Raw genomic sequence first — 26,690 nt, forward strand, 5'->3', positions numbered from 1 at the left:
TTTAAGAACCATTTTTATTTTTGTTTAACGTGATTATACACATTCATGAGTCCAACAAGATCTGCACTGTGACATTAAAGATACAGTACAATAACATTCAACATGAGGTACTTCATATTTATATATATCTGTCCTTTATAAATAATGCTGTAAGCCTGCTAAGGTCAAACACTGCTCCACCACAAATGGGTGCTGGGACCTGAAGTTAGCTGAGTTTATCACAACAAATAAAAAAAAATAATCCCAAAACAGTTCAGTGCAATAACTATGTAGAAATTAAAATGTTTACTTAAATACTATTTTAGATATGCAGAAAGTATATTACATCATACTCTCTTATCACAGATTCTCCTCACCAGGAAAATCAAACATACAAGTAGCAAAGATGGCCAGGTACAGTTTAAGACAGAATCTACAAAAGGATCTCTATCGACATTATGCTTACATTCCAGGTTGATATGGCTGATGCTTGCAAAATGTCAATCAATGTATTCAAGCTTGGATGCTACTGCTAAACCAACCAAATCCACATTTAGACATGTATTTAAGTGCCCTGATGTCCTAAGGTGACTGATACTAGAGACCTTCTTATATACCAGTACTTGTTAGCATCAAGCAGTGCTCAGAATCAAGTTGTGCTGTAAGCATCAAAAGGTATTTTGGCGTGCTTATGTTTATTCATCCATACTGAAAAACTTTACATGCACCAGCTTCTAAAACCTGGAATGGACTCAGAGGAATTAAGCTAGAGATTGCTTTCATCCTACTTCATCAAAAAGATTTCATAAAAGTAGCAAATAAAATAATAATTAAATAACAGCTCATTTTCTACATATTACAGTTACACAGTATTCTGATCTCTTAACTTCTGTTCCAGCCAGTGAACGTAGTAGATACTTCACCTTTATTTGCAGATAAGGAAAAAACAAAAAATAAATTAAAAGTGAGAACCCAAGTCTAGTTATACCAACGCAGTACTCTGATTTGTCCCACCAGCTGAGGCACCTGTTTTTTTTCCAAACAACTCAGAATGTAGCTTGCTACTGCAAGCAACTTGTCAATCTGATCATCACTCAGAGTAATTACATCTACATCAACCACTTGCTGTAAGAAAACTTAATCAGCTGATTAGCATCTTTCTCTGCTTTCAAATGTATTTAAATAAATGGAACTGCTGCTCAGATGTTGTCTAAAAGTAGATGACCATTACCTCATCACAATCTTAAGATTCCTTTTTGCAGTCTCTTCAGCAACTCTTCCTCCAGTCCATACAATTCATACTCCCATCTATTTTAGGCTGCAGATCTAAATATAATTAACTGGAGGTTTTTAAAATCTCTCTCTGGGAGTTTTCCATGGAGCATTCTGTTTAGATTTCACTAACAGTCTGGATTATGTACAGCTGTTACAAAAAACCAAAACATTTTTCTCTATATTTTGAGGGTATTTATAAGCAACATTCTTTCTGAAATGTAAACACACACGTATGTATGTACGTATAAAAAACATTAAACACTAAGATGGGTGAAAAGCACAGATGTTGCAGGGCAGTTTTTTACCTGGCTCTCCTTTTATTACCTAGAGAGTAGATCTGGGCTTTGGCCATAAAGTGTTTGACATCTACACTCCAGTCTTCCTTACTTCAGATGGTATTTTGGACACTGCAAAGATGTACTGGCACTTTACGATGGCCAGGGGCCAGGATTCCAACCGTCAAAAAACACTTAGAGTAACAGTACTAAACTGGTAAGAAATCATACGAGAAAAACATTTTTATTACAAAACTGACAAGTGAATTTAGGATTACGCTACATTAACGTGTTGATAAACCGTAACATTAATCTTCATTCTGTCTAAAGAATCATTTGGTCCTCTCATTTTGTTAGAACATACGCAACAAACAGAACCCACTTCAAAGGTGAAATGAGATGCTTTACAATAGGTAGTGTGCCTCTGAGAAGCAACTGTCCCAATGCAATGGTGAAGGATTTTCTTATGTTTAAACAGTACCTGTATTTCTTATTTATACTCGCTTCCTTCCCTGATAAATGGAGTCATGATCCCTAATACTTTTCCAAAAACAATACAGACATATAACAGGAAGTTTGGAAAAAAAAAATTCAGACAAGGAAAAGGTTCTGTACCACATAATCCTCTGATTGATGTCTAAACATAAGCAGTTGCCAGAGATCCAACATTAACACGTTAGAGATTTCCTCCTCCTCACTGTTATCTGATAATATACACTAAGTGTAATATGACCACAGCTGGGAATCTTCTGTCTTTCTGTCTAAATTTTCACTTATAATGTATGGTAATAAAAATAAGAAATCTCATATTACAGGAAAAAGTCCAAGTCAGGATTGGTACGTTCTTTTGTTCCTCTATAATCTGCCTCTACCATGTTTAGCAGGAAGAAAAAAACCCCACCCAAAACAAACAAAAAATTATCCTGCATCGGATGATAGATATTAATTCCCATTTATTTAGCAAGAGTTCAAAGAAAAGCCATTTAAATAGCAAATCAACTTCAATGTAGCAAAAACTAGGTCATGGGAGTAGAATTTCAAGAGCTGCATGTACAATCTGAACATGTGCAAGTACTTCCTTGCCTTCAAGGTGGGATTCCTAGAAAATGAACTCTGAGCGTAACTTGCCAAACCCACATCCCCCCCTCACTGTAAACATGTCCATGTACTGTGGACATGGTCAGCATGCTGTGTAGCTTTCTGAAAGCTGCTTGCTTCTCTCCATCTTCCTGTAGCCATCCTGAACAGTTGGCTGCAGGAGAATGTCACAGGATGAAGGTTTAAACCTCTGCTTTTTCTCCTTACAACTGAAGCACTTCTTTTGGCTCCCATGATCAAAAGCAGCTCAGTTTATTGGAAGCTCTTAAGTCTGAAGAGCAGATAGAAGAGAGCGCTATAGAACAAGGCTCTTCATTTTCTACCCCTACCTCCCCAAAAAATTACAAGCAGAAAGCAGGAAATGGAGAAAGAGAAAATGGATCAATGAAGACAGTGTTTAGTGAGATACAAGCCGGGGGGACATCCTCTGGTGATTCACAGGTGCATCAAAGAAAGGGTTAGCATCACCAGCAAACAGGCAACCCTCTTATAAAGCCTTTAAAACTTGCTTGTTCCTAAGAGCTTCCAGTTTAAATATTACACTTAAACTTTATCACCAATGATGCTACAAGTATAGCAAGCCAGTAACTTGACCACAGCATTTAGTTACATATTACCTGTACTGATCACCTATTTGCAGATAAAAAGCTAAGTGTCAGTAGGCCTGAACCAGACAGGTTCTTCATAGCAAAATGCTTCGTCTCCATACACTTTCATTCAAGCATAAAATATGAGTTCGGGAATTTGCCCTCCCTGTACCCCAGTGCCATTTGTACTGTCCGAAGAGCACTGAAACTGAACAGTCACCTTCCCACACTGAACTTCTGTCATTCCTTCTTGTCCGAAATAGCTGAGTTCATTACCATCCAGAATCACGCTAGCTGTGTAAAAGGTGTCAGGCTCAATCTGCACTGGATATTCAAACCACACAGGAAAAGTGTTACTAGAACCGTCTGAAAAGTATTTACTCAAGTTCTGACCTAGGATAACTCCTTGTCGTTTGAGTTCAATCTTGGCACTGTATTCTGCCGATCCACAGCTGGAGCCGTACAGCCCAAAGCCAGCAATAAACACTCTTTTATCAACAGCAAACTGGATGCTGTCGCACCGGCCCCTGTAGCGCCACTGGTTGCTGCGGTAAGCACAGGACTGGAAACGGTGGCATCGCTGAGGAACAAGGCCTTTACGGGGCTTGCTTACAAACTGTAACTCTGGCTTTTTGGCAGCCGTATACCAGAGGAAGATATCATTGGTTTCGTTGAGAGTCAGAATCCCAGACTGAGCAGCGCCATTTGCGAAGTCATCGAGGGCCATGGTAGGGATGCGTATCAAGTACAGAGCCTTCCCGAGGACTTTGCGCTTGTTCTCTATGGTAGCGGTTAGCTCTTGTCGCTGACACTCCACTTCAGCCCAGTTCAGAGCTGCTTCGAAAACAACAATTTCTTTGGCATTCAGAGTCTCCCTTCGGAGAATGCTTTCAAGTGTCTGAAAATCAATGTCACAGAACCCCTCAGACTTCAAAGCTAGCTCAGCTTGGGCATCAATCACTTCCCAACAGCGCTGGGTCAAGTCAGGTTCCTCGAATAAGCAGCTCTGGGAAAGCAGCACACAGGCATTCTTTGCACTTAGACTTGTCTCTAGAAAGTTGACGCAGGCGCGGGCAAGATGAGGGACGATATACTTCTTGGCAGCATAAAGAGTGGCCAGCACGGTATCTGCAGCTAAATCGATTTCATCACAATATATGTATCTGAAATAAAACACATGCATGTAACACTGCAGCTTAATGCAAAAACATAATTTGTCAACAACATCTGAAAATGATAAACAAAGAATATTTAAATTGTTCCACATTAAAGCTAAGCAGTGCTTTTGGGGAACACTGATTAAATCCAGAAAGAAAGTACAAACCAAATCCATCGCTCACGTAAGACCATGGAAGAGAACAGGCTCAAATCTAAGGTGAATAAAACTTCACATTTGGGGCACATGCTGTGTAGACAATGGTTATGTTTACAAACTATGGCCCCTCCAGCTCTGTGTTCCTTCCATACACGCTTTGGCTAATGAAAGGCTATCTGCCTCAGGTAGTAGCTCCTCAAGGGCTACCTTACTTGGCTAACACAACAGTCTGGAACACGTTACAAACAGTACTTGGACTGGATGTCCCATGACGGTGAATGGTGATTTACTGAGGTGTATATATAAATACAGGAATGAAAACAAGTTTATTGGGAATAACTAGGTAGTACAAGAATAGAATTACTATCAAAGTATATCAGGTGCTATCCATGTTCATAACTACTGGGTTGGGTTTTTTAGGGGAGTGGCTTTTTTTGTGTATGCGATTTTTTGTTTTTGTTTCTTGTTTGTTTTTTTTTTTAACAGGGTGATGAAGCATATAGGAAAAGGCACAGAATTCTAATTTTCAGGTTTCTTAATGCTTACAACATCCTAGCTCCACTAGCACAGTGTTTTCTCTCAGTTTCATTGCATAAGGAGGAAAAAAAGAACGTTACTGCTACGCTAGCGTGGTAGAAGAGATGAAGGTGAAATTCATTTATGTGACTAAACTGCTGGGATTCATTGCTCAGAGAAATGAAGCATTGTACAGTTTGTTCGTTTTAATATCTCATGCTTCAGGGCCCCATTTGCAGCTGGTGAGTGCAATGTGCTAAAACCATGCCAAATGCAATTTTACTCTTCACAGGGATAAGCAAGTCTTGATGGTTATGGTTGATAAAAGTGTCTTCCTCCAGTAAAGCTGAAGTAGTATGCGACCCTGTGCTAATTAAAATTTTCTAGTTAGCAGGTTTCCCAACACAATGTATTTCTTGCAGAACAGATGTGCTTATAAAGTGGAATTTGTACCTACACTTATCTGGTTATAGTTGTAAATATCTTCATTTGTATTTTTGCAGGTATAAGGTACTATCCTCCAAGCCACACTTAGAAAACATGCAGAGCAGGTACTGCTCAAGCAATATAATAAAATCTTAGAGGTTACAGAGAAAAAGAATACTTACACAGACCCAAACCTTTTTTTTTTTTTTTTTTTTTTTTAACCTTTATTACTTGGTTTCAGCTGGGCTATTTGTAACAACAAAGAGCACATCTATATATCACTGGTTACAGGCTTAGCTCCTTTACTGTCCAAACAATTTTCAATGTATCAATTCATTAATTTTTATGATTCTCCTCATTGCTCTCCAACTCTTTTCTCCCTTCTATTACTTCTCTTTGCCTGCTAGTACAGCAAAGAATGATGACATCTGTTTTAAATTGAAATAGTACAAAAGTTGCTGGTTTAATATTCATGAAAGTGAAGAACTAATATCACTGATTTACAACAGACACAGCACAGATCAGCTGTCAGCAATATTCCACACTTCTAACTCTGCCAATGCACCTCGACTCTGGTCTGCAATTACTGATATTCCAGTTTCACCCTGTTCTTAAACAGAGGATTCTGCTAGACCACAGGGTTTGACAGTTTAGTAACACATTCATCCTAGGATGAGACCATGGTTCTAACTTGAACAGTCAAGATTAAGGTAAAATATAATACATTAAAGACACCAATTCAGTGTGTCAGCTAGACTATGAATTTAACCCTATTTTTAAAACTGTAGAGAACAGCCAAAGCAATTCTACTGGGAGAATAATTAGTATCTGCCAGTTGAGGTATTATTTCATATGTACATCTGGCAATACTTTGTTTGATGATTGTTGTCAGAATGCCTACTATACAGTAAAAGACAAAAAAAATATTTATGCTATGAGAATTCACTGTCCAGGGGAGACAAAAATGAAAAAAACAAAACAAAACAAAAACCACCCAACCCCCAAAACCCACAAAAATAAGCTCAATGTATTTTCTGATGAAGATTATGATGCACCCCTCCTGCCTGCGGAAAGCAGCTTATGAAGGGGAGGGCTGCTTTGGGATAGGTAAAAAGTCTTTTCCTTCTGCAGCAACAGTATCACAAGCCTTCTGCCATCCACTGCTCACAGCAGTTGCAAGCAACACTCATGGAGATGATTTCCCAGGGGGACAGAAGTGAGGGGGACCATGGCTCCTCCCAAGCTCCACGCAGTGCAGCACACGCACTGGATGCTGCGATGAGGGGAATGCTGCACTGCTGAGCAAGATCCCTTTCCCTTCCCTGCACCATCACGGCTGCAGACACCCCTGGCGTTCACAGACACAGGAGCACTCTGCAGGTTCAAGCACACTGCATCAGGGGAAGTTAGCAATGGCAAGGTTAGCTCAACACTCACACAGACCACAAACTTTTTGTGGTCTTTTGGTTTTTTAAATAAAAGCTGAGAAGGTGAAGAATTCCATGGTTCTGGCCATGCTCTCAAAGATAGTTTCCTAAATTGCCATGGGCTAAATAATATGCCAAGACCTAGATGTCGGTATTGATACTCTCTTTTCCAGGTTTGCTTTCTGAACACATTTCTTAATGATAAATTCAGAAAGTATTCAGTTTTTATATGGCAAATCATGTTTAGCCACAGTGAAATAGATTAGCTGTTCAAAAAGGAAGGGGGGCTAGGGAATCCAAGTATCTTGTATTTGTGCCTTGTAAAATTCTGCATGAAAGTAAAGCACAAGTCTGAGCTCTGCAGAAAACACCCGCAAAACCAGAAAGGCCCAAAGCAAGGATCCATAATGCACCTACCTACATAATGTCATATCTTAACTTTATATTCCAGGTCTACAGAACATCTGTGTAACTTCAGCTTTTCCTGGCAGTTATTGATATTTGTGCAGAACATTGCTGATGTTCATGATAACCTATAAAAACTCTATGCAACAAACTCTATATGCAACTTTGAATGTTCATGTACAGTGCCACTGAAATGTAAAAGAAAAAAGAGAAACCATTCTGTAACCACAAGCTAGTCAAAACAATCTATGAAATACAATAAATTGCTAGGTAGTGATTACACCATTACATGCAAGAAAATCTGCAGCACATTAAAAGGATCACTATCAGATACTAATGTATATTCTTTATCAGAAAGCAATGGCAGTTACTATAGCTGAAGGGAAAAAAACCTTCAAAGCCATAGCATTTCTGTGATGGGGCATTTCTCTTTAATAATCAGAGTTTAAAGATACATTCAAGCACAATTCAGCAGGGAAGCTGCTTCATTACGCTCATTTAGGAAAAGACAGCATTTCTTATGCAGTTTGCAAGAAGAAAAATAATGATCATGCAAACTGACTGTTTTTCCCGTGTTAGAATAAAAAACCCTATTCAGGTAAACAGCCTTTTTATCACTTTCCAAATGCATCAATATGATAGATGAGGAGAAACTTATTTTCAGAGGCTATATTCAGTAGCTTAGGGTCATTTTTTTAAGACAAGACCTGCATACAGCAAGTTTATAAAAGAGCTGGAACGACGTCAATATGCAAACCCAGCAATTCTGGGTTTTGGTTTTTTTTTTGTTGTGTGTGTTTTTAACTTTTCACTATGCTTGCAAAGTAGAACGGGGGGGGGTTTGTTACAGCTGACAATTCTTTTTAGTAACTCCATTCCTTTGTGTAACATGTGTAGTGACAAATCAGATCAATAGGCATTACAGTATACAATGTGCCCAAAGATCCCCGTCAAAGTCATTATTTGTAACTGCCTATGTTATCTAATATACGCATGCCTGGAAGTAAAGGGGGAGAGCAAAATGAGGTAAAAGTTTAAAATACTTGAAGCACAGACAGAAGAATATTTAAGCAACTGCTTTCTTTCTGTTTATACGGAAGTCTACTACTTTAACTATGACATCACCAGTGTATGTATACATCACAAAGTAAAACATATCTAGCAGATGAATGATGCTTACTTCAGCATTGCGAGAAAAGCAGCAGGCTCAACATCTGGTATACGGATTTCATCTTTGTCCTCAGCAAGCTCTCCGTAAAACATCGCATGGAATACAGAGCTCCCAACAGCCAGGACATACTGTTGAGAAAGGGAAATCTTATTTCATGCTTTAAACTGAAAGCACTGCCAACAAAAACAATGTGGGAGAGCCACTCTCAGCATACTGGGCTTCACTGACAGACTCTACAGACACACTTCAGTAAGAAATGAAGTCAAAGTTAAGAACAGAATCACACATTTTCCTTGTATTTTACTCTCATGGGCATATATGCATTAGCTACTGGAAAATGCTCACATCCACTACAGAAGTTAACCACTTCTAGAAAATCTCAAGAGTAATATTAATCAGCAGCACAAAGCAGTATTCCTAACTTTACAATGACTGCCTTAGCACAAGTGTTCTCTTTAACTGGAAACACAAAGAAAAGCAAGGGACAGACTATTCCACTGCATGTAGCCTTTTAAAATACAGAATTACGCCTGTCCCAGAAGAGCCGAGCCTCCCACACTATGTCCCACCGTAACCGTGGGAGCTCTCTCTGGCTAACCCCGCCTGAGCTGATAATGCAGCTGTTGCTTACTTTGTGTCCTGGCAGCCGCTGGGTCCCACCTGGTGGCCCGACCACAAAATGAACATCTGCCATCAAGTCATTGTTGAACATCACTGCATTTCTACAAACAGAGGTAGTTGTGTTAATTTATGGCGCCTAGTAATTCTGTGCTTGGCCCAGACCCAAGAAACGTAATTTCTTAACAACTTAAAGTTGTGTGTTAGTAAAGAGAAGCAGGTCACACTTTGTTTTAAGCTACTTTATACATCACCACACAAATATACCAGATAAAAAACATAAGGGGGCAAATGTGTGTCTGTGTGCAATAAAAAAAAAAAACAACACAAAAAACCCCAAAACTTATGAGAACTTTTCAAAAAGTGGAAATCAAAAAGTCAAGAGTGTGTATCACTGAAAATCTCCACTAAGGTCTAAAGCAAATCATTACGGGTATGCTGCTGCTTCCAGCAACATTTTTATTTACTCAAAACAAACAGCTGCACTGTCTGGAAAAGAGATATTAAAATATTTTCCACTAGCAAAATACTTGTTTCACACATACACAGAAAAAAGAAAAAAAAAAAAAGAGAACTGTGTTTTCTTCAGCAAATAAACTAATAAACAAACATATACATTACAAACATTTTGCTACTTTTCACCCCTCCATTCAAACAGCAAAAATAAACAGCCCTGAACTTACCTCTCTCTGATGGTTGGATAAAGTCCTTGCCAATTAGGTGCAGGAATAGTGTTGTTGTTATTGAGATTTTGCTGGTGGTACTGCTGGACAGCAGTTGTATTAGTGTTGGCTGGTTTCTTTCGGGGAAAAATATCAGCAGCCATCTTCTTCTTCTTTTTGGTCTTCAAGGTAATGATTTCATAGCAAACTGGAGGCAATTTGCTGCTGCTACTGCTGCTGCTATTTCCCTTCTTAGAGCTCTTCTTGGACCTGTTCTTAACCGTCTCTGGAAGCATCAAGAAGAAGGTGAGACATTTCATGTTCTTTCCTTTCTCATCTACCATGAGTATACTTGTCTGTAAAGCTAGATAGCCTAACTAGTTAGAAACATTAAGAAATGCACGTGGAAGCTGTTAAGCAGAGAGCAGCAGAGCTGAGAGTTTGCTTCTTTTCCAGCAAGACAAGGTGACCTTTCCAGTGCACCGAGTAAGAAACTGGCTTTAAGTTTGATCCAGTGCTTGAATCGTTAAACACACCCCCATCATTCCTGCTAGTTTTACTTCTTTCCAGATTTCCTGATCAGGAATCGCCTGCAAGCGGAACACCCTGCGAAGAGGGTATGCGTGTGGCTGTAGCACCGGCTTTCTGAAGGGGGCTAGCAAGATGCACACCGTAGCACTGCTAGGCTGCTCGGCAAGCTGAACTTGTGCGTTGAACGGATCGGAACAGAGTAGGTATTGCAGCCCTGCAGCCCTGCAGATGGAGTCAGCCAGCATTCGGAGCCAATAGCTGAAGTCACCGATAACGATTGGACCCAGCCGCACAGTGACACCTATTGTAACGTATGCCGCTCTGACATTAAAGCGACAGCAGTTGCGCTCTTCCTTTCATATGTAGCGCTAAGTAATAAAGTAATAAATAGCATGCACAGTTGCGTAAGTGCATGACTGGCCAGAAGGCTGTGTATTTTAGCACTCCTTGATGCTGCTTGAATTTTCACAGGGGAAGCAATAAAAAGTTGAAATCAGGTAGAAAGACGTACTTGAGTCTAAGTATTCCTGTGGGAGCTATTTCCACATGCAGTTGATATTAGCATGACTTCATATGTCTCCAGTATTCCCACAAATCCCCACCATAACAGTTGATCAGCAAAAGCACGCTACAGATATCAGAACCAAATTAAAGCAATCAACTAGCAGCAGCAAAGACAGCGATGCAGTTAAACAATCCCTTTCAGCGCAGCTTCTACTCCAGTGTAACATGAATAGAGATGAGGTCACAGCTTTAGCTTTAACTCCTTGTTTCTAGATAACATAATAGCCTTTAACAGGGGTCCCAAATCACTAAGCACTGCTAATTAAGCTAGCTTACACCAGACATGGCTGCACCACATCAGAAGAAAACTTCTAGATATGCAATTAGATTAAAGCAAACCAGAGTGAATATATTTAATCAATATTTTAAAGCACTAAATGAAAAAGTCTGCATGTTTTAGAGAGTCTCAGGCAGAAATCACTCCTCGAGATGAAAACACACTCTGATTTTATCCACAAATACTTTCTGAAATAAACAGAATATAAGCTATCCCTACCAAACCATTTAAATAGGAAAGAAGACGAATTTTCAGTCATTAGTTTACTTAGAACTTAAATTTAGATCAGATTTCCTTAATAGTAGGTCAAGTGTATTAAAAAAACAAAAACAAACAAGTAAACATAGCCACTTCAAAAGCAGGGAAATAAAAAATACTAGGTATTAGGTGTCAATATTTCACACCTTAAGATATTGGGGGGGATAATTAAAATAAGATTTCATAATTATTCTCAAGTTTTAAAGAAAAAAATCCCTTTTGCTTTCAAAGCAAATTTAGCCACTTTTAGCCTTAATTAGTTTTGCTGGACAAAAGTACAACAGCAAAATTAAAGTGATCAAAGGTTGCTAGAGAAATGGCTGACCTTGCTGAAATCCCTTCAGAAATCTGCCACTGACTTAAACTGAAGCACAGAAGTATTACTCAGGCTATTTATTGAAACACTATCACAACTGCTTGAATCACAGCTATAGTTTTGTAACACACAATCTCTGGATGTCTTTAAACCTGAAACTGTAAAACCTAAGTACAGGTATTTCAAAGATTATCAGGTCTCCTTGGGAGACATTCCATATTAAACACCAACTAGACACCCTGGCAGTTGGCCACTTAGAGACTTCACTGCAGTGGTTTGAGATGATACCATTTCCAGACACACATCTGTCCTCTCTGTTTGAAGTCACTGCTTATGGAAGGGGGAAAACAGAAGGTCCATGCCTCAGCTGCTACATTTCACAATCCAATGTCTTAGAGCAAAATCTCCTTCACTGGTAATTTAAAAGAAGATGGTGCCTTATGCCTCGTGTGGCTGAAAGGCAGAGATACATTCCTAAATACATTGAGAGGCAGGTTATGTAATTTCCAAAGAAATAATTTTTCTAGCAAGCTTTTCTTTCTCCCCCCCCCGCCTTTTGTTTTTCGTTTTTTTATCTGCAACAGATTGATCTGGAAGGGAAACTAACCACCTAAGCCATATTAAACTGTACAGAGGTAAAAAAAGGGGTAACAGAAGAAACTGACCCCACAGATGTGATGGTTATAACTGCTTACAGCTGAGAGTTTGTAACAGGGACACAGCAAGTATTCTCAGCACAAAATTTTAGTTTGTTGAGTTTGCCTAAGTTTTTTTCCCCTCCTTATGTAAATTTCCAGCCCTTCTAGTTACTAACCCTTTTGCCACTGCACAGGACAGACATTTCAAAAGAAAGAAGTTCTAAAAAATCCTTAAAGATAAGAAAAACCATGCATTCTGCAGAAAATCTGGTTCTCAGCATTGCAGTTGGCAGAAGGCAAAAGATAGCAGTCAAAGACGAGAGATTTGATTTTCATTCCATAAATCAGTTTCATAGACTACTGAAGTATAGAAAAGTCAAGGTCCTTTTTACAAACCATTTGACCAGTACAAATCCAAAGGTTATACACACACCTGATAAGGTCACTGGGAGGCTACAGAAGAGAAAGAAAATGAAGAAAATGGCAGATGGACTCGCTGGTCAACTCATTCTGGGAAAGATCATAAACGTGAAGCCGCAGGAGTCCACCATACCTTTGACTTCTGTAAAACACATGTATAGCATGTTGTGCTTTCTTGGGAAAGGAAGGGAGGGAGAAGCTGCAGCTGAAACATGTTCCACCTGAATCCAGAAGTCAGACAGACCCCCGAGGAGACAAGTATTTTCATGACAGGATAAAAATCCACTCCAGTAAATAGAAAGCCTAACCACCATCTTAGCCTGTTGTTAAGCCACCCACCAAAATCTAGTCTGCTGTAACTGGAAAATAGTGTCAATTCCACAACAGACTGCAAAAGTTCCTATAAAAATCTACAAACCTGTTACAGACTTTATACCACCTTCCACTGCACTTCATCAGCTTAGAAACTAAGTCTTCTAAACCAATCATTAGATGCATGTGAAATGGGGAAAAAAAACCACCAAAGAATTAGTTACCCACTATTCTTTCCATTTTGGCAGCAACTTCCATTTATTTTCCTACAACATAGTTTTCTTCTTTTACTATACATATACTGTTAATGAATTTACAAATCAATACGTTAGCAGTCAGTAAAAGCAACCTATGAACTACTTACTTCCTGTTGAAAGACTAGTCAAAACCCCAAGTTCAAATCACTCTGTCTCTGGCAAGAGGATCAAGGAAATTGACCTCCTCTCACCCAAAGATCTATCAGTTTTTGAAAGCTTATTACAATGTGTTCCTAATCTTCTTCAGCAATTCTAATTTTTCTTCATTAACTATATATTAACAGAACCAAACTTGATATATACAACTTAGAAAAAGGGAAATACAGTTCTTCAAAGGCACATTAATCTTTATTTTGTAAGCAAAGAGGTCAAACCACAAATACTTTAAGTTAAAGGGTGTAGGAAATTCCACGCTTAAATCTTAACACTAGCCTAAGGAAAATCCAAGATGCCAGAGGTGAAGAATTAAGCAAAAGACTATATTCTGAGGCTGAGATACCACGCATCAAGTTACATGCCCCTTTCAAATTATTAGAAGCAAGTTACAAGCCCATGGAAATCAGTTCCTGACTAAATATTGTGAACAACAGAAATGTCAATTTTGCTCTTCAAATCCAAATGTGTGCAATATACCTGCAATTGCAGTTTCATTTATTCCTTAAGACCATAATATACCTTCACACCATTGTGAGGGTTGGCACAGGAGTCATATTATAGCCCAGCTCTTGGTACAACTTTTAATAGTATGGTACTACTGTAATTATGCCTTTCTAAAGGTAACTTCCAATTGAGAAATCATTGAATTTCCAGGGTTGATGGGAGTACTCTTCCTCATATTACATCAGTCTCTCCTGCTGCAATAGCAAGTATACCCAAGTTTGTTTTTTGGGGTTTTTTGGGGGTTTTTTGCTGCTTCTTCTAAGTTTTGTTTTTCTATATCTCTCATGTACAGGTCCATTCGTCATGTAGTACTGCAAACTGGACAATTCTATAAAAAACACACGTTCATCAAAATTCCCAATTGTCTGTTACAACCAGATCATGAATAAAGGAATGAATTCCAAGTAGGCAATGAGAAAATGCATATATTTCTTTTTTGTAAAGTTGCCAAGTCTCTCCCTTGGTAGTTATTATCCCTATGCATTATTAACATTCTTTGTTTAAATTCTGTATTTCCCCTTACAAGGAAACAAATTTCAGATGATACAGCTTGATTAACGAAAACAAACACACACCTGTAGTTTAACAAATCTACCTGTCCACTGCTAACTTTCATTGAATTTGACTTTAAGGACTCATTTAAAAATGGAATGTACAAATTCAAAAAACAAATAAACAATACCCCCCCCCCCCCAACAAACCCAACCCACACAGCTGAGGAGCCTAGTTCTATCTACCTATCTATGAATTATGTAGTCACTTCGAAGAATCCTTCCTGATCACTATGCCAACCCTTTTGTTTGTAAAAATGCTATTTTGGAAAGGGGACTAATAGCTCTACTCTTGATTTCCTCAAGTAAAAAAATTTAATTAGAGTTGACAAAATCTTCCAACCTCCCCTCTCCTAAGTTTCTGATTGGCAGCACTGAAAGTAACCAGGATTGCATCCACTTCATTCTGTTGCACAGAAAAGCTGGCCCTGAACTCCTACTCAGTAAGGCCTTCTATGGAGAGGTTAGGGGGAAAAAAAAGAAAAAAAAAAGACAACTAAAAGCAGGGAGAAAGATGGGCAAAATTGTAAAGACTCTCAGAGAAGCCAGAATATAGGGTAAAAAAAAATAGAGAGCATTTCTTTCCCAGAATAGCCAAGAGCTGGGAAAGAGTAGAATAGTATCAGAGTAGAACCGCATCTTGAACCAACGCTAGAAGCTTTAAACCAAAGTCCAAAATAGCTAAATTGTATTTTGCTATAGGTCCTATACTACACTAGCAACATATCTACTGGCAAATATTCTTAACTGCTTCGCGTTTAAGGCATGAGGATTTAAACACTTTGCGTAACATTATCCACTAAGATAGTTTTTACATTTTTTTCCTAAATGGCCTTAATGCTTTGAAGGAAACAAAAGCAGAAAGCCCTGAGCAGCTCGGTCAACAGGTAAATACAAACTTATATAAAATAGAAGCTTAAAGAATGAGTATTCAGATGTCTTTTTCATTCTTCTATTATTTGCTACCATATAGGCTATGTTGCTGCATGGTGGTTCTTTTTGGTCTCCCTACCAAAGCAGCCTTAATCTTTTTAATATGTCCTTTTTGTACCTGCAATCATTTTCATTTTGTTTTTTTACAGCAATTCCCTTTTTGAGACAAAGCAATCAAAATAAAAAATTATATTCAAGAGTAACATTTAGCCCTATGTTTACTTGCGAATAAACAACCACTTTCCTTCTGTGTGGATTTCAATTGGCTCTCCATGAACCTGTTCCTACACAAAGTGCAACATCTCCTGCTGTCATTTTTTTCCCCTTACTTTCTTGCTTAGCTGCTTAAAGCTTGCAATTTAACCCCAGTTTGGGGCAATTTAGGCCCCAAACACAACGTAACACAAAAAACTTCTCTACATTGTTGGGTTTTGTTTTTAAAGTTAAAGGTTTTGTTCCCAGCTGGGTCAAGATAAATATACCTAGTGTATTAAAGTGAGCAAGAAAAAAAAAAAAAGTTTAAAATTCTCTTCTTTTTTCATTAAGATTTCAATACCATGCTTGCTGCACGAATGACAGTCCATATAAACAATAACCACATAAAGAAAGGCTTATGTTTAAACAACCTACAGTGAACAACACATTGATCCCATTACAGTGAATTATCACACGAACATTCTCTTCCATGCATATGGAAAGTAGTAATGTGAAATGCTTCATTACAACACAAAATATATGATTTTACCAGGCTGCTGAGATATATTCCCCAATACCATAGTTTGGGAACTGCAGGTAGAAAATAGCCCAGAGCACAATTTGCAATTTATTCTATGTGTATGAATTTGCTTCTTGATAGTTCAAAGTGAAAACAAGAATTATAAATGAACTCTGAGGTGAGAAAACCTGCAACTACAAAATGAGAATTCAATTCAATGTTACAGGAGATAAACTGTTTTTCTACTAATTTAAAAGTGTCAAATTATGCATTTCTTCCCCATCACTACTACTATAGCTTGTCCATTTCATTTCATGTTGAGTTTTGCTCTTGACAATCTGTGGGGTCAAAAAATAAGTTCTTTCTTAGTGGCTACCATTTTTTAAAATTTATTTCTAAACATGATATTGCAAACCTGAAAGCATTCAACCTTTTTTAAGACAGAGGTCAACTTTAATTCTACTCTGTCTCTTACCAAAACTGACTTACAAAGGAAAGATCAGATATCTCAGGAAATTGGTAATGAGATACAGTGGTTTTCGTCTCTAGGTCACTAATTCTAAATTGACCGAGGTCAACGGTAATCAAAAGTCATTAGCATTTAATGATTGTTCAGTGCCCTGTGATCTTTGTGCACTTCAGAAAAACCACCACAACTAGTACTCACATGCTGTCTATTTCAAGGGAGAGATTGGGATCGCATGACTACAGACAGAGCTTCCCATCTCACAGACAGATCTTGCTGATGTAGACAAACCTTTATACTAATTTTAACTTGGCTTAGAAACTATTCTTTTTAAACTGAACAGTTAAATCAATATAGGCTCTATAAAGGGCAGGTCGTAAGGCAACCAGTCCTGCTCTTTTACATCAGCAGTTCCCAAATACCTTTGTCCTCCTACATAGAGTAAGCCTGCAAAATGCAAATGCTACCACAGATAAAGAGAAGACACTTTCTCAGCGAGTCCTTGCTTGTGAGAACCGATGGTACTAGAAGAGTAACTACCCTGTGAGCATCCACAGGGGGACTGGATTACAGTTGCTTATGTTGGCATATAATTCAAGGACTACGTTTTTCACATGCAGATAACCTACCTTCACCATGTCAAACCATAGCGTTGAAGTACTCCATGGGACAAAAGAGGGGGAGAGGATATTGCTACCACCCATGCCATACCTGTTCTGTGGCCTGCAAATTTCAGTCTCCTAGAACTGCCATGCTACCAGCACCTTCCAACAAGGCTAAGAAAAACAGAGGGGACTTTTGGAAAGCTTGGTTAGGTGGTGTAATGTAAATGTCATTAAGGTCTGTCATGGGAAACCTACATCATGCTAATCCACAGTTTTACATCTAGTGAAGTTTAGGGAACATGTAGCTTAAAAACCCAAAGCAGATCAGCAACTTAGCACTCTTGTGTTTACAGCAGAACAACAGATCTGGACCCATTCAGTATTTTAAATGGGGGAAAAACTGGTACAGCTTCTTGTTCCCACTGCATTTTAAATGACAAAAGAGGAAGATTACCCCAGTTAGTGAAAGAGGAACAGGTCAGTCCCTTGGCAAACCAAGCATTTGATAAGAAATGTGTTCTGAAACACAGTTGCTCTTGCTTCTCCAAAGTGAGAATCAAAACCCGTGAGTAACAACTCCTGCAATGCTTTTACAATTGTTTAATAACCCCAATTTTTAGATATGAGAGACTAATTGCTGCTAACCTGAGCTGCATCCAAATAATTCAAGGAATGGAATCAAATGTTACACCCATTAAACTGCACTGTACTGAATTAATCTTCCTTTGCCACACATTAGAAGCTGTAGATCCTGTAACTTGCTTTAACTTTGTTTCCAGACTCGCAGCACACGCAGCCTCTGAATGGCCGTTCCACAGGGGGATGAAGATATTGCCAATTTTTTATCTTATCAACTGTTTTAGAAAATCAGATTTACCTTCCTTTGCTGCAAACATTTCAGTCACACTTGCCTGTTAGATCAGTTATGCTTTAGTATTTTGATCAGTTTCTCCTCCTCTTTACAAGTGAATTGCAGCTACTTTGCAGTAATGAATTTTCAAGATGAACATACATACTCCTCAAATTCTGGTTTCAGAATATATTTTTAAGCATTAAGATGTATTTGTCTAGCAATGTTACGATATCCTAAATGTCTGTTCTCCTCCACAATAACTGTTTCAGAGACCCAAGGACACATCAGAACTTGAGAAAAAGAAAAAAAGAAAAAAATTAAGGAAGGTGCAAGTAATCAAACATAAGAGCATAATTAAGGGACTGTGCAAGGTAAACATACATACACATTAGTTTTATATATTATAAAGTTTCATAGTATGAAAACCTTTACTTTTTCTTGGTATACATGGAGTAGTATCACCTCGGTCTGACAGGAGAGTATTACTGAAGAAAAAATATCAAATAGCGCTAGTAAGTCAAATGCACCTAGGTGCGCTTTAAGTGCATTAGATTACCCTAATATCACACAGCATTCTTTTGAGCTATGTTACCCTAATATCACACAGCATTCTTTTGAGCTATGTTTCTCGACAGAAATTAAGCAAGCTGCCTAATAAGGCAGAGATTTCTTTCACCTCCAAGTTGACCTGTATGCTGAGGACTCCAAAGGAAGGCAAAATAACTGCAACAATGGGACAGTGTAAGCCACTGCGTACATTCCTGTTGTAAATAATACACAGCTAGCTTTAGCTCCTCCCCAGTGTTAAGAGTATGGCTTGCACTTTGCTCCCCTGCTAAGTGGGCAAGGTGACATGCTGTTAAGTAGCATGTGGCATATTATGGATTAGATTTTAAAGGGGTTTTCTTCTGTCAACTATTGCAAGCCTACATATAAAATCTCACACCTATCAGGCACAAGCAAACATGGTACCTGAGGAGTTGCTTTCTTTTCATACTTGCAGAAAACCCTTGCAACCAAGCATGCTTTGAGCAAACAGGGAGGCACCAAAGATGTAATTCTAGAGAATGCAGGTTTTTAAGAAAATGATTCCTTTAAATTGCTTTGGATGTGAAGAGGAGAAACTGCAGCTAGGGTGAATACAGAGTGTAACCTGGTACATACATATCCTGTCACAGGAGGATGTTATCAACAAGTCCTTCAGTCCTGTACTGAAATGGTACATGATCCCCTGGTGAAATATTTATTCAGGATATCAGGTAATCTCATGATACAGGTAACGGGGCTGGACAAGGTGATGTCTCAAGGTGCCTTCCAAATTTGTTTTCTGTGATTCTATACCCTACTTACCCAGGACAGCCAGCAGACATTCACAGATCACCAACCAGTTCACCAGTGTTTTAAAATGCAAACACTTGCCAGACATTGGACTCCCTTGGTTTTATTTTACTCTGACTTGCTGAGTTATCAAACTCAGATACAGCAGCAGGATCAGAAAACAGACAAGTCAAGCCCGGAAAACGGGAAGTTTGCAAATTCAAATGAAGTGACCTTTTACTTAAGTGTCATGTAGTGTCGTCCGTCCCTCCCCCCCCCCAGTTTTCTGACATACATACATATAATGTGGTTTTGTAATTAAGGCATGGGTTTGGAATTCAACTTCATGGCAGAAAACAGAACTGAAGACAACTTCCACCACAGAAAGCTTTTAATCTTTTCCTTCCAAGATTCCCATCTCTTATTTCCTTGTTTTGCCTTACCTATCAGCTCTTTGAGATAGAAAGTGTTGCTTATCACTCATTTGTATAGTGCCTCACAAAACAGGGCTTCCATGTCAGCTCAGGTATCTGAACATTTGCTCATGTAAAACAAAACAATAGCCAGCAAGGTTTGAGGAGTTAGTAGAGAGAGTGTCACAGGAGAACTATCTTGAATTATCAGAGAAAGCTAATGCTGGGCATGGACAATATTCTGTTGCAAAGCTAGTGTCATTTGCGCAAGTTCACACAACAGGTGAAGACCTAAATTTCTTCTGACAACACAATGCACAGCTTATCAATCATCAGACCTCTGTTTTAACTGAGCCTACCCTAACACTGATGCTTTCATCATAGACATAACAACTCTTTGGTAACTTTAGAAATAAATATTTGCTCGCAAGCTTTAACAAGCAAGTATCCAAATAATAACTTTAGAAATAAATATTTGCTCATGAGCTTTAACAAGCAAGTGTCCAAATAATAATAATAATCCAAATAATAAAACTTACATCTTTTTTTTCAACCTTAAAGGACAAGCTAAAGGAATTCCACATTGCTTTTGAAAGGTGTTTCCTCCAGGGCAGAGCTGAGGATCACTGGAGGGGAAACACAAGGAAAGTTATTGTGCAGTTAGCTGCAGTGTACTTACGTGGGGCATTTAAAAAAAGTACTGCACTCCAAATTCAACTTCGGCAATCCTGTGGAACTTATTTCAAATGAGTAAGGACTTGATTTGCAAAGTTAAATTACCCAGAAAACCCAAGATACTATGCATTGTGACATACTGCACATACTTTCTGTAGGAAATGGTGAGACGAGTTCTTTCCCACCAAAATAAAAGCTATTTTGAGCCTGACTCTAGCATAAAAGTTAAAGTAGCATCAAATATAGTATTGTATGCCTATAACCCAACATCACCTGTCTCTACAAAAAACATTCAAAAAGCTCAGGATGCATATTGAAGTTTGACATACAGATCACATGCTGAAAACAAAGTATGGTGACAACTAACAACGGTGCAGAAAACCTGCACCAGCACTCTTCAGATGAGACGTAGTCTGTTGATTAGGTATGTTAGTAATCATCATTTTAGAAACACTTAAATATCATAACTTCAGTTCAAACTTTTTGTCACTTTCAAGCAAGCAACCCACTACTCCCTCCTATTTTAAAATGCATCACCAGTCAGGAAACAGTATAGGCAAATGAATTTATAAACCTGAAGGTTACCACAGGTGGACTTTCACAAAACAAACAGGAAAATAGTAAATTTTAAAGGTGCGGGCCCTTAACTGGAACTAGTCAGTCTTCAGACATAGGTACATAAGGAAATTCAGCCAACAACGTGGCGAAGAGAAGGTGGTATTTATGTCAAACCAGGTGCAAATTATTAATTGTTCCTCTAAGAAGTTTATTGAATTGATACTTAAAATACTTCTTCTTTAAAAGAAGCATTACTTTAAGCAGAAAAAAAATACCTCAAACCCCAACTTTTAGGTTTACATAACTCTGAATTTTTTCCAAGTGGAAGTGCTAGCCTACACACACCCACCCGCGGAAGAGCCCACTGCCCAGCCGGGTCAGGCACATTGGAACAGCCGGCTCCCAAGTTCGGTGCTCCTAGCACTTCATCTTTGATCCCAAACCACCTGACCCTTACAGCGGTTTATCACCTCCGGTTCACTCCCAGTACCGCGAAGAAGCCAACCCGCTTCTGTACAAAAGGCAGCTGCATGCTCGGGGCGGGGGGAGGAAAAGTAAGAATGAAACCTCTCGAAGCGGCTGACGACACAAATAACGACTTTGATCAAGCAAAGACCGTTTTCCAAGGGGCTCTTTGTGCCGGGCGAGCCGACCGCTTCAGCGCCGGGCCGGGCGCTCGGGGATCCGATCCCCACCAAACTCGCCCGCTTCTCACTTCCCAAGTTTCGCGGCGGGCGCGGGTAGCTGGCGCGGGTAGCTCCCGCCGGTGCCGGCGCTCAGGTGCGGCCGCTCCGCCCCGTCCCTCACGGAAGGGTCCCCGCAGGGCGGCTGGGGACCAACGGCCGCCTGCCTGCCCGCCCCGGACCCGGATCCCCCGCCGCCACCACAGCCCAGCCCGCCCGCCGCCGGGAACGGGCGCCGCCGCCCCGACGCGCCCCTTACACCCGGCGCCGCGGCAAGCGGCAGCTCCCTCGCCCACCCCAGGACGCCCCCGGCCCCGCAAGACGCGGGGCCCAGCGGGGCCGCAGCGGAGCCGCAGCGCTCCCCTCCCCGCCGCCGCCCCTCCCCGCCCGGTAACAGCCGTAACGGCCACCTCGTGCACCGCCCGTCCTCCCCCCCGCACTGACCTGAGGGCGCCCCCGCTCCCGGGGCGGCGGGGCCCCTCGCAACGGCACGCGCAACCCCGCCTCGAGGACGCGCCCGCTCGCCCCGCGCGCACGCGCACGCCGCGCACGGCACCCCGCCCGCCCTCTCTCCCCGCGGGCGCGAGCGCGCAGCCCGCGCGGGCGGGGCGTGGCGTGGCGGCGGGGACGCGCGTGGGCTCAGCTCTCAGCGCCGCGGCCTCCGCACGGGGCCCGCAGCGGGGGGGCGGGCGGCTGCGGCGAGGCCGCCCCTGCGGCGGCGGGCGGGGGCTCCTCCCCAGCGGTGGATTCACGCCTCCCGTGGGGCCATCGCGCGTGGGGGCGCTGGCAGCGGTTTCTCCAGTCCGGCGGGGTTTTTTTGTTTGTTTTTCCCCTCAAAAACAAGGCCCCGCCCTATGAGAGGGCACCACCGGCCCTCGCCCAACGAGAGGCCAGTCAGAGCCTGGCCCTGCAGCCTGCCGAGGCGCTGGGGCTACAGGGGCCGCCTAGGGCCTGCAGGGTCCCAGCAGCAGCAAAGACTTCAGGTTTCGCCACCAAAAATGGGGCTTTGGCACCAAAAAAATAGTTTAGAAAAGGTGGGAGACAAACTAACCACCTTTTCTTAAAATTAAAAATCCCACTAGTGCCTGAAATAGAAATACGTTCTTGGCTTATCGCATCCAACCTGTTTGAGGATTCACCCTCTAAAAAAGTGATTATTTTTTGTGTGCGCTGGTATCTGTGAGGAGAAGAGTTCACCGTTCCCTTTAGAGAACAGCTTTTTTTGATTTGCAAAGTTATAAGGACCAAATATTTTTTTCCATATAAAACATTGCATTTGTTCATCCACTCTTACTGCCCCCACCTCTAAGCAAGAAAGAAAATAAAAACAAACCCTACAGCAGAAACTCCTCTGACAGCAGCATCCATGTTTCATCCCAGTCCCAGCAACAGGCAGCCTGAGAATGAACCACCCTTCCCCCTCATATTTTTTTAGTTTTTTTCCAAATAAACCCAATCACACAATAAGAGATTAATGCTGTACATCCTTCCTTGCATGAGCTGTTCCCATCCTGCTGCTCATAGGATTGCAGGCTTAAAAAAACCCCCAAACAAACAACAACAACAACAACAAAAAAGGCAAAAAGCAGCAAAATGTTTTTTATTTTTGAGCTGCTGAAGAAATAATCAACAGGGATAGAAGCATTTCCAGGATCAGTGCCTGGGTTTATTCATGAGCTTCATAAATAAGGGATTTCTCATAACACTGGTGTATCTAACCACGTGGGAAATTAAAATGTGTTGTTAGCATTTATTTTTAAAAGCATAGCAAAAGGCTTTATTTGAAGCTTTAGGGTGGGTTGTGGGTTCCTCCCCCCTCGAAGAAACAATTATTTCTGGAATCGCTGCTGTGTTCCAGCTTCAGTCTCCCATGAACATTCATTTTTTTATATATATATTCTATACATGTTATTTGAGCAGATACCTTCACAAGGTGAAATTAGGCATATCTGTGGATAATCAGTACTTTGCTTTTCCCATTTTAATATTTTAGCTATTAAAATAGATGAGAAACTAAATAGCAACAATAATGCTGTATATATACACATACACTTTATAACTCTTATGGATTTTACCGGCAGAGTACATGCTTTAATTCATAGCATGTAAATGATGATTTAACTGGGACTTGGGAAACCAAAAAAATATTCATTGTCTGAAGTGAACCTAAACATGCTGTATATAACCACTGTAACTTTCCATCCTATTTTCAGACTGAAGTTAAAAGGCCCTTTTGCAACTGGGGTAATCTAGATGGGCAAGTGGTGGGGAGAAGCCCTTTCCTTCCAGTTTAGAGAAGGTTATTTTGCAACCTGAATTTGAAATCCCATAGTGGGAAAATATTTTCTGGCCATAACCCCAGCACATCCAGGACATAGAAGGTCAAGTCCTGCGATATTTTCCACACATGCACTTCTGATTGAGAGGCAGCAGGGGCTGCCCAAATTAGGGGCTCCGCTCAATAACATTTGTTTTGCTGTTTTGGGCTCCTTAGAGCTCACCTGCATTTTCAGCCCAGCTTGTTCAGCTGTGCACAGGGGATTGGACCATGACTACCTAGCATCCCCCAAAGAGCTCCAGGCTCTGGTATAATACCGATATCAACACTGAATTAAACTGAAGCAGTTGTCACTACCACCCTGCAGCAGACTTTGCACACCCGTCTGAAGTTGCTCCACTACAGCCAGTGGTGCAGGAGGCCATACACAGCACCGGAGCACCAGTCCCACCCCATCCTCAGCCCTCTTCACTCATGGAGACTTACAGACATGGGATGAGAGGTTACACCTCGTCTGCATGGACGGTCCAGCTCAAACACATGCTCACAGCACTGCTGCTTGGCACCAAAGTGCTGACGTTCAGAGCTGCAGTCTCTCCTCTTCCTCCTGCAATTAAACACCCAGTATTAGTTACCCGCTTTGAAGAACGCAGACGTGTGGTTACCTGTCTGAGCTAAGCAGACCTCTGTGCAGCTCGCTGCATTTCTCAGGGATGTGTTTAGTTACCTAGCACTGCAGTTTGCTGACAAGTTTCAGCTCAACTCCAGAGCAAACAAGCTGCTAGAGCTGCAGTACTGGGCCACCAAAACCATCTTGCAACAGGGGACGAAAAGTGCAAAGCTCCTGGTGCTGTTGGGTGTTGATGTCTTCTCTCCTTGTGCTGTCACCCTCCAGGGTGACTATATATGAAACATGTATAAAAAAAGCTCATGAGGAAGAGGAGCCATAGCCCAAGAGCAGCTGTAGAGAAGGTCTTTGGGGTGCTCCTTCATGGCTTTGGGGTCTTGCCTGCTCCCAGTCCAAAGGCTGCACTATTGGGGAAGGTACAGGTGAACCGGCTGTGTGTTGGGGAGAGCTGATCAAAGTATTTTAGTTGGTGTCTGCAAAGCCATTTAACTGGGATAGGTTCTGCTCTGTGGTGGTAAAATAAAGCCCGATATTTGTGTTGAGTCACATTCAGACTCATCTGTTCTCATGTCACAGGCATATTTTCCAGGTATTGAGCAGTGCTTTCCAAAGACTTACTAACTTGAAGAGCCATTTAAATACTCATTTTCCAGTTCAACTTGCATGCTGGGTAGATTCTTCCAAGTGCTCCAGGGTATAATTAGTTTCTCCAAAAGCATCTTCCTACCAGGCACTTTGCTAGTGCTGACCACATTTCTCTTCCACATCTCCCCTCCTCCACAACCTCTTAAAGCTTCGCTGAATTTCTGCGCACAGCCTCCCGCAAAGGTTATCATCTTATGTTTAATAGGGGGGAAACAGACAGTGCAAGAGATTTACTGCAAATGGAAGCCATTACTGGAGCGGTTATCAAATGAAAGAACAATATAATAATGTCTAGTCATAAAGATATGAAGAGTTGCCTGTCAGAGGCAAACACCTGACTTGTAAAATTAGCTGGGGCAGCTGCTGCGAGCTTTTGGCAGGCAGGACAAAATCCTTGAAACACATGGTTAAACACCCAGGTGTTTTGCAGCTATACAGACTGGAAACTGGGCACCCAAACTGGGACCAGCCAGAGGAAGATGCACTGGCATCCCAAGGGAATGGGAGGTTTGCGTGAAGCAGAGCCATGGGGGTCAGCTCAGCGCAATCCCAAATGTCTTCAGGGCGTTACCACATGCCCTGGGTTTATTCAGGCATCAGATGCCTCCCAAAGCTAAACCCGTTATCTCCAGCACAGCTGTAGCTCACTAAGGCTGCCAACTCCAACTTTTGGGTTAAGTATTAGCTAACTAATAGCAGATGGCATTGAATTTTGTCTGCCCCTTCACCCATAAGGTCAGGTCACACAGGCTATGAAACTGCAGCTAGAAGACTGATTTCCAGTCTAATGTATTAGCACAGACATTTTTCCTCATCTCTCCCAGTTCTGCCCTCCTGCCAAGAGCTGGGGCAGAAACCCCTTCAGGCTTAACAAAATGGCTTTCCAAAATAAAAATACATGAACAAGTGGATACCAGTATCCGTCACAGTGGAGGAAAATGTTATATTAGCAGAAGAATCTTTGACAGCTGTCTGAGAGCCAACATCTCCCATCAAGGACTGTCCAGCCTCTCTCACCACAGGCACTACATGCTAGCACCATCACCTCAGCTCCACCCCCAATCACTTACTTTCAGCAGCACAGTCAGTTCTTACACCCCCTTTCCCACCAGACACATGCATTTTGTGTATCAAGGCTACACCAGAACCCATCTCCTACTCTCCATTTCAAGAGCTTGTGTTCCTCCCGCAGCCTTTTATAGCTGGAGCTCATCATCATTAGGCCCCAGGTGCCTTTGAACCTTTCCTTGCCTGTCTCAGGAGGGCCAGTGACACCAGTGGCAGCCACAGGTGCTGCCTTTCTATTTTGTGAGCACAGTGCTACTTGTTTTGGTGTCTGCAAGTAAAAGTGTTGGCCACTGTGATTTGTAAAACAGTTTAAGA

General features: G+C 41.0%; 1 protein-coding gene across 3 annotated transcripts; it reads right to left on the minus strand.

The window, feature by feature from the left end:
* On the minus strand, window positions 1–22,314 carry BTBD3 (BTB domain containing 3). 3 transcript variants are annotated; one of them, XM_069787567.1, is made up of 6 exons: window positions 22,201–22,314; window positions 20,380–20,466; window positions 9,776–10,040; window positions 9,106–9,196; window positions 8,484–8,602; window positions 1–4,377 (listed from the first exon to the last, which is right to left on the minus strand). In XM_069787567.1, the coding sequence occupies exons 3-6, from the start codon at window positions 9,916–9,918 to the stop codon at window positions 3,345–3,347; spliced, it is 1,386 nt and encodes a 461-aa protein (XP_069643668.1). In that variant the 5' UTR covers window positions 9,919–10,040; window positions 20,380–20,466; window positions 22,201–22,314; the 3' UTR covers window positions 1–3,344. The 3 variants fall into 3 exon arrangements, with proteins under 3 accessions (XP_069643668.1, XP_069643667.1, XP_009914150.1); XM_069787566.1 differs by lacking the exon at window positions 20,380–20,466 and having other exon boundaries at window positions 22,201–22,299; XM_009915848.2 differs by lacking the exons at window positions 20,380–20,466; window positions 22,201–22,314 and having other exon boundaries at window positions 9,776–16,598.
* Between the last annotated feature and the right edge of the window lie 4,376 nt (window positions 22,315–26,690).

The sequence above is a fragment of the Haliaeetus albicilla genome, chromosome 7, assembly GCF_947461875.1.
Source record: "Haliaeetus albicilla chromosome 7, bHalAlb1.1, whole genome shotgun sequence".
NCBI lineage: Eukaryota > Metazoa > Chordata > Aves > Accipitriformes > Accipitridae > Haliaeetus > Haliaeetus albicilla.